The following is an 8,839-nucleotide window of genomic DNA, read 5'->3' as shown; positions in this document are numbered from 1 at the left end:
TGGGCCTGACTATGGGTTGAGGCTCACTAGTACTCTCTGAATGGTTTGCAGGAATGGTAGTCAAAAATTCTGGTACAGAGGTAACAGAATCTTGTTCTACACTTTTTTTCAATCTCTGCTTTGGTTGGTTCTTTTTGTTCTTTTTGGGTGTTTTCTAAATAACTTTTTCCACTCCTTAAAGTTACAACCTTAACGTGCTCTTTTCCTTCCCTCTGAGGTATCTTTGTATCACTAGGTAGAGAACCTACTGGTCTTTTTCTAATCTCCAAAGCCATTTGTCCCATTTGAGTTTTGAGATTTTTAATTGAAGCTTGATTTTGGGTTATAAAACCCTTCATCATTGCTTCCAAGGAAGTAGATGACTCAGCTTGCTGTTTGGGCTTGCTTTGAAAAGAAGACTGATGATTTTGAAAATTAGCATGTTGATTATTATGATTGCCTTGATGCGCTTGTGAGTGAAAATTAGATTGGCCTTCTTGTTGAAAATTGGACTGTTCTTGCAGTTGAAAATTGGACTGTCCTTGTGGCTTTTGCATTGATGGGTTAAGAGCTGGACTATGCCACGAAAAATTTGGATGATTTCGCCATCCCGGATTATAAGTCTGTGAAAATGGTCCAGTCTTGTTGACATAATTTACATGTTCAGGATTTCTAGGACAATGCTCAAAAGAGTGACCTTCACCACTGTACACGCATTGCACAGATTGAACATTAGGATTAAAGGTATTAGCATCAGATTGCATATGCGGGCTAGATGTTAAATTTGAAATTAGCTTAGTGATCTGAGCTGTTAATGCCGAGACAACATCTACCTCATTCATTCCAGTTGTTTTCTTCAGTGGCATTGCACGTGGGTCAGACCATTGTCCGTTATTATTAGAAATCTTTTCAAGTATGTCAAAACCTTCATTATAGGTACAAGCTGTGAAAGCTCCGCCTGCAGTAGCATCAAGCATTTGTCTAGCAACGACATTTAAACCGTTGTAAAATGTCTCTAGCTGTATACAGTACGGAATGCCATGGTGAGGGCATTTTCTCAGCAGCTGCTTCATCATCCAGTTGTCTAAAAGTACATATTTCATTCCTGGATTTGGCATTCCTCGTGGGTGGAAAATAATTTTTCAAAAACTTTTCTGCCATTTCATTCCATGTAGTCACAGAGTCTGGTTGCAAAGAATTGTACCATGCTCTTGCTCGATCCCTTAGTGAAAATGGAAAAAAATTTAGTCTCAGAGCATCGTCTGAAACATCAGGGATGAGAAAAAAGTCTGTGATTTCCATGAAAGAACGCAGATGAGAATGAGGATCTTCAGAAGATAAACCAGCATACTGGCCGTTTGTTTGAAGCATTTGAAACATCAGTGGTTTAAGTGAAAAATGGGTGGCACCAATGGTAGGCTTACGTATCTCTGTGTGCAATTAAGTTAAATTAGGAATAACATATGCCATAATGCCACCATTTTTAGCATTTGCAAGACGAAAGATGTTGAGCCTCATCCTCATGTGGAATATTTGGTTCATTTCTAATTATACCTTCTCCGTCAATAATCACATTTTCAGCCATCGGTTCGGAGTTTAAAGCTCGAAGAGCTCTTTGCCCTCTTCTTCGTTGTCTGAAAGTTTGTTCAATATCCGGATCAAGTGGAAAAAATTCACCGTGCGACAGCCTTGGCATACACGGTGCGTTCACAAAAAGATGGTAGAAAAACTAATTTTTATAAACTTTACTTTAAAAAGAAAAACTTCAGCGTGCTATCCCCGGTAACGGCGCCAAAAACTTGCTCGTCGGTTTATTCAATCTTAGATTTCAACACAAAAATAGAACTCGGCGCAAGTATACACTTTGAACTACTGTCGTCTCGTAATAAGTAATAATGGTATAAGTACCATATTGTTCCCACAGAGATAGCTTGTAAAGTTCTTCAAAAGTCCAGTTTATAAAAACTAGTTTCAGATGGCGAAACGAGTGATTTGATTTATCTAAAATTAGGTGATTTGATTAACAACTAAGAAAAATATCAATCTTAAAAAGAAGCACATGGTGCAACAGTTGATTAAGACATTAAACAAATGATTCAACAAAAAGGTGACATAACATTCATGTAACAATTATCTAAAATTAGTAAATGATTTTATATAATTATGACAGTATCAACTATCGGGTCAGACGGCCTCCCAAGAGCACACACCGGTCAACGTGTTATCGATACGATATCATTTATGTTAGACGTCGTGAATCCTAGCACAACACAGTGTTACCATCCTACACCGTAAGAGTATAGCGTTTGTCAGACACTAAAGCTATTTATAGCCTTCTCATATTACCTCAGGTTTTGAAAGTCAAGACATTTTTATATACAAAATTAGTTGTCAATTAATTTTAATGTAATCATCAAATGAAATATTAAGCACCTGAAAYAAATAGTAGACTATAATGCTAATAAGACACCTTTGTACCTTCACATCGGCTTTGGTCTTAATTTCCCGTTACACCCGAAGCTAAGGCGTTAGCTCATCATTGCTCGGTTTCTTCTCTCGAAGGATGTAAGGACTGAAAAATAAATAACTGATACGGAAAAGTAAATTGTAGAAAGTAAATCACAAGAAATGGAAATACTGGAATTTAAAGTAYTGRAAAATTAAATGACTGAAATATAAATGACTGAAAGTAAATTGCTGGAAATTAAATGACTGGAAAGTAAATTGCAGTAAAGTAAAATGCAGAAATGTAAAAGACTGAAATATAAAAGACTGAAATGTAAAGGACTAAAATGTAAAAGACTGAAATCTAAAAGATTGAAATATAAAGATTGAAATATAAAGGACTGAAATTAAATTATTAATAGCTAAATATTATTAATTAATATTAAACTAAGACATGATGTATGACAAGTGATTGATGAGATGGAGAAATGACTAATAAATGCCTTGAAAATAGAGTTTGACTTTAAGGAAGAAAACTGGGAAGCCAAGTAACAAAACTTGCAACACAAGTTTCGTTACAAAGACCGAAAATGTTACTTGCAAACTCTTAAAACCAGATTATTTAGTCTACGTAAATTAGTCGTAAGCCACAAAGGATGAAATCCAGTGTAAAGCAACATAAATCGACTAATTCGTAACTTGTAACAAGAGTCAGAAAACGTAACGTAACTTGGAAATAAGAACAGAAATGAGATGAAGATTAAATACGAGCACTTGAATTAAACTTGAGAGCAATCACAAATCCACTTCGCAAAAATCGGTTCTTGATTGGGAGGAAAAAACCGAAAGCATGAAACCGAAAATAATAATTTAGAAGAGTAAATAACACAAAGATCATAAGTGTTAAATGGTAGAAAGCATAAGAAAGTGTAAGTAAAACCAAGCCTTAAGCCTCTATTTATAGGCTAAGGGAGTTTGCTTAATGGGAGCCACCTAATAAGACAAAAGGTTTTTCAAAAATGGGCTTTGACCGGGCCCAAGGTCGTTAACCACCCATCCATTAAGGAGCAGCCCAAGAATTCTCGGCCCAGACAAAAATGCAGCTCACGGACAGGTACTACAAGATTTTGCCACACCTGGTCCTATAGGACTGCTGCAGGATTTGCCCAAAAAATCATCAAAAACCTGCATAAACAGGGGATTAACATTAGATATGTTATATTACTACTAATATATGAAAATGACATAAAAAGACTCAACTAAGATACTAATGGGCAAATTAAACAAAGGAAAATAGTTAAAAAAAAATGATGTAAGAGGAATAAATTAACACTTATCACATATAGAACGGCATTAAACTCTAATTGGTATATCTCCATACAAGCTCGTTTTTGGAAAAACATGTCATCTTCCGGTGGAACTTGATCATAAGGCTTATTGGGCAATCAAGGAATTAAATATGTTCTTAGATAATGCAGGAAATAAAAGAAAGTTGCAGTTATGTGAAATGGAAGAGCATAGGAACATGTCCTATGAAAATGCCAAGTGGTACAAAGAAAAGGCTTAAGTAGTGGCATGATAGAAGAATTCAACATCGAGAATTAAAAGCAGGACAACAAGCTCTATTGTTCAATTCTAGATTGAAACTGTTTCCAGGTAAGTTAAAAACTAGGTGGTCAGGACCGTTTTTAATCCACAAAGTTTACCCATACGGAGCAGTTAATCTATTAAACCATGCGGATAACAGTCTGTTCTAAGTAAATGGCCAGAGAATAAAAAAATTTCTGGATGAGCCCAAAAACCAAAAATACCCGGCATAAGTTTTTCTAAATAAAATAAGATGTAAATATATATCGTACTAATATTTATATAAATACATGTGTAAATAAATATATATGTATAAATATAAACATATCGTGTTTCCTTTTTATTTCATTCAAGAAAAAGAAAAAGAAAAAAATATATAGAAAAGCAAGAAAAAAATATATAAGTTCTTTTCTTTTATTTCTTTTTGTATTCTCTTTTCCCGAGAGGCCATCACCAATACCATCACAGTCACTGCACATCTCCCTTGCTTTCAACCATTCTGTCACCGCCATTGTTCCTCTTCATCACACACCATCACCACACTCGGCGCTCAAGTGGAAAACTTGCTTCGTTTTTAACCTAATCGAACTAAGGGGAGAAGGCAGCAGGCATTGTTGTCGATTCGCAACAACAGCAGGAGGAAACCATAAATTTCTCTTGTTATCAAACATAAGGTATGATTTCTCTAAACCCTAATCTCGTCTACTCAAGCATAATGGCTGGTTTGCCCAAATTCTGTGGGCTTAATCGAACAGTGCAATTTGGGTTCTGGTGTGATTTTCGCTTGGCGAACATGAACCCTAGCTAACTCAAGCACATTAAGCCAATGTGCAAATTCGAGATTGAGTGCTCAATAGATAAGGTTTTTTTTGAAAAAACAGGTTGCTATCCTTGTGGGTTGATTTCAACAGGTTTCGACCCCTGTGAATTATTTCCAACAATTGGCCCTCGTAATCTCTGTGTTTTTTAACCATGTATAAGTATCTGGAATTGTTAAGTGTTGTGGTCTATGTGATTTCTCAACAACAGCAGGACTTGGTCTATGTAGTCTCTGTGCCTCCATGAATTTCCAAAACAGAACACAGACCTGTTTTGGTCCTTGTGTGATTTTCTTAATCTTGTTCTCATAAGCTCTTAAGTCTTGGTGTCCTTAATCTATCTGGCTATAACTTACTCTTGGTTTGTTCAAAAAGCATACATAAATTAGGTTTATTTCCATGAATGACAACATGTTCTATGTATGTTTCTCATAATCCAGAGTTAAGACAAACAACAAGCAAAGATAACACAGACATGATCATTGGTTACATTTAATTCTAATTCTGACCCCATCTATTTTCACACAGTACATAAACATGATTATGATTCACATATGGATTATCATGCTGTCATCTCCAAGGATTTGAAATAGTTACAAGCCAAGGATTTGAAATAGTTACAAGCTAACTGTTTAATCCTGTCGTGAAATATTGTTAAACAGATTTTGATCCCTATGATGCTACCTGCTATCCTGTAAACATCTGTCATTAAGGACATCTGTAGCTAGTGTAAATCAACAGCCAGTTTGTTTGTTATCTTGCTTCCTTGAATTTACAGCATGAAGAAATTGGGTTTGTGGCCAGGCATTTACAAAATGATTAATGTTCCTGTTTGTTTTTAATCATTTTGTGAACTCAATAGCTAGCAAAAAGCAAAGCAAATTAAATTTTGTGTTTGCCTTGATTTTGAGCAAACAGCCAACAGAAGGGATTTTGGCCCTTTTGTGCTTGTCTTGATCTTACATGGTACCTTAAAGTTATTGGCATTTGATTCCATATCTGCAGAAAGTACTCTGGGTTTCATGTGTTTAATGAATGTTTTCAATCAACAGCCATTTTGGTTGTCATTTTATCCCTTGATCAAACAGCTGACTGCACAAACAGCCATTTTGGTTGCTATTTTAGTTCCATATGGGTCATGATCAAGCAACGGCCTGCCATTTGGTCCCTGTCTATATTTATTTTGATTTTGGTCCCATATGTTTAGAATCTGATTTTTAGATAGCCAACAGACAGCAAAATTAATTTTGGACCTTATGTATGACTGTCTTGATTTTGGGTACCATGAATTTAGTACCGGATCTTGAGAAACCAACAACAAAGCAAAGTTTGATCCCTGTGTGTTTGTCTTAATCCTATTTTAAACATAACAGCCTGCAAGCAATTGATATTAGGTCCTTGTTTGTGTTTGTCTTGTTTTGGTTCATGGCATAGTTGACACCTTGAGATCCTAGGTGTGTTTCTTCTCATAGTGATGGTCCAAACACTTTTCTAAACAGCAACCATGAACTGGTTTCAAATTCTGTATGTAATCTTTGTGTAGGCAACAGTCCTAATTTGGTTTATTCTTTGTGCAGAAAGGCAAGAAGGTTTGGCATGGATGACCAACCACCACCGGGGTTCTCACACCCCTCCCGATCCTCCAACCTTCCCACTTCACAAACCACCACCTCCACCCCACCCAACTTAGCTAACCTACCTCCATGGTTACTAAGATCAATCCTACCCTGCCCCACACCTCTTAGAACCATTAGACCTATCCAACAAGCCCTACCCTTAACCCAAACAACCCCTCTACCCACTGTTTTGAAACAACCAGCCACCACAACCATTGCTCTTCCTACCCAAACAGTCCCTACACCTACTGTTTCAACTCAACCAGCCTCTCTACCTACTGTCTTAAACCAAACAACCCCCACCTCTACTGTAATGCCTACCTAAACAGCCCCTTCTCAAACTACAGCACCACCCCCTTCTATTCCCATTAGATCAAAACCAAAAGCTTGTCGTCCAGTCACTAGATCAACTGAGCGTCATGTCACTAAGACTATGACTAAAGAAGAAGGAGATACCATTGATGTAGAGACCTATGTTCCCAAAGGTCTACCTAAACCAAAACCAAGGAGAGCAAGGGCCAAAAAGATGAAGATCAAGGATGAAATCAAGGATGATGCCCAACATTCCGGAGTACCACCTACAGTGGATCCAACCTCTCAAGGTATCGGGAAGACAGAGAGCAATGAGTTCGACACATGCCACAACAATCCCATTGTGAGTCTTTCTGACTCTCCTTTCCCTGAGCACACATACACCATTGGTGCCCAAAGTGATCACACCATCAAAAGTGATCCTGTTGAGCATCATGAGAGTCAGAAAATGCTTTGTGAGGATTCTATGTTTAACATTGATCTTAATTCCTATTTTATGGAAGAAGATGACCCAACTCCCTTACTTGAGTGGCCAGATTCCACCACTTCTTCAGATGTTATCACTCTTATGGATACACACACATCACACCACCAGTTCAATGATTCTCCCATGGTTGATTTGGGGATGGTTGACTTGACTTCCCAGCACTACACTCCCCCACCCATCTCCATTGCATTTGATAGGTTTAACAACCCATTTTCTGCACTACCCCCTTTCCCCATTTATATCCCTACTTCCTACATGATCTTTGATGCACACAATGTCATTATGCCCATGCCACCCATCACTAGCTCATACACCACACCACTTGTGAGCACTACTCATGTGCCATCCCAGACTTTCAGCCCACTCCCATTCCTTCTCCTGAAATGACTGGGCAAAAGTCCAATGAGGATAGCAATCGCACTTCTAGTGACTCTTACTTAGTCCCTATTGAGAGATTCTCCAAAAGGAGAAGGGTTGAGTCTGAAGACTCTGAATGGACTCCTGATGAGGATATCCCATTGTCCTAACTTAGGAGATCCATGAGGCAGCATGTAGCACCAAGCCCGCCCAAAAAGAGTACCTGCACTAGACGATTGGACAGCCATAGTGAGAGTAGCCGGAAGCCTAGGAATTTTCAAAAATTCAAGACTTTTTGGGATTAGGAGAGAGAGAGTTTGATAAGAGTTTTCCTGAGACCTACACATTCATCAGTGACATTGTTATTCAAAGGGGTTGGGAGGCTTTCACTGCTGTGAGAGAGCCTTACTTCCTTAAATGGGTCCAAGAGTTATATGCCTTAGTTTCCTCTATCCGCACTACCTCGGTTCATATTCGAGGTAAAAAGATCTCTTACTCTGTGCATGCTATCAATAATTTCTATGATTTGATTGTACCTCCAGTTTGTGAGTATCGCAAGTTGTTACATGATCACACTGACGAAGATTTGAAGATGGTACTTAGTGTCATGGCCGAAGAAGGAGCCACTTAGAAGTCACCCCAAAAGCGCAGTCCACTTAAATTCCAAACCAATCTTTTGAAAAAGAATGCGGCTGTTTGGAATCACTTTCTGAGATACTCTTTCAACCAAACCACACACGACTCAAGCACCTCATTAGACTGCATGCTCTTACTTTATTGTATTCTTGCAGGAAAGTGTGATAACTGGATCTTGGTTATCACCTGAAGGTAACTAATACGTGATTATTTATGATGTGCTTACGTGACAGCATGATAAATTGTTATATTTGATCATGCAAATATGTGAAATTTTATGCACGATGTGAAATGCATATATAAATATATGTATGCAAGATTTATATGTATGTATGCATACATATATGTGAATAGGCAAAAATAAATGCATAAATATATATGTGTATATGTATGCATGCATGTGAGGGGTGGTTTAGCTACCTTCCTTATTTGGAAAGTATAAAAGGAGGTTGAAGCCTTCACATTTCTCTTCTTGCCATCTTAAGAAAAAATTGGGCGATTTAAAAGAGTGAGATTGACCGGATTGCTTATTTTGCATTACAAGAAGTTGATTTGCATAAGGTGAGTGATCTAAAAATGTTTTACACTCTTTATGCATGAAT

At 37.5% G+C, this 8,839-nt stretch overlaps 2 protein-coding genes across 4 annotated transcripts in view; one reads left to right on the top strand and one right to left on the bottom strand.

Moving 5' to 3' along the window:
- Positions 1–1,097, bottom strand: part of LOC112499837 — a gene marked incomplete at its 3' end in the record, with an annotated part of 3,260 nt that extends 2,163 nt beyond the window's left edge. The window contains exon 1 of the mRNA XM_025103114.1: positions 189–1,097. Within this exon, the coding sequence (XP_024958882.1) occupies positions 189–1,097 (909 nt within the window). The remainder of the gene's footprint in view (positions 1–188) is intronic.
- Positions 1,098–4,599: 3,502 nt separating this feature from the next.
- Positions 4,600–8,839, top strand: part of LOC112501049 — a 5,781-nt gene continuing 1,541 nt past the window's right edge. Inside the window, exons 1-2 of one of the 3 annotated variants that reach the window (XR_003067407.1) lie at positions 4,600–4,685; positions 6,407–8,429. Coding sequence is in view for 1 of the 3 variants with exons in the window: in XM_025104692.1 (XP_024960460.1) it covers positions 6,879–7,631 (753 nt within the window). In the remaining 2 variants the exon portion in view is untranslated. Of the gene's footprint in view, positions 4,686–6,373; positions 8,439–8,839 lie in introns of those variants that run through there. The other 2 variants (XM_025104692.1, XR_003067408.1) reach the window with 2 other exon arrangements.

The sequence above is a fragment of the Cynara cardunculus genome (genome assembly GCF_001531365.2).
Source record: "Cynara cardunculus var. scolymus isolate 2C chromosome LG 17, CcrdV1, whole genome shotgun sequence".
In the NCBI taxonomy this organism is placed as follows: domain Eukaryota; kingdom Viridiplantae; phylum Streptophyta; class Magnoliopsida; order Asterales; family Asteraceae; genus Cynara; species Cynara cardunculus.
The sequence above is the reverse complement of the archived record's forward strand: the minus strand, read 5'-3'. Positions and strand labels throughout refer to the sequence as shown.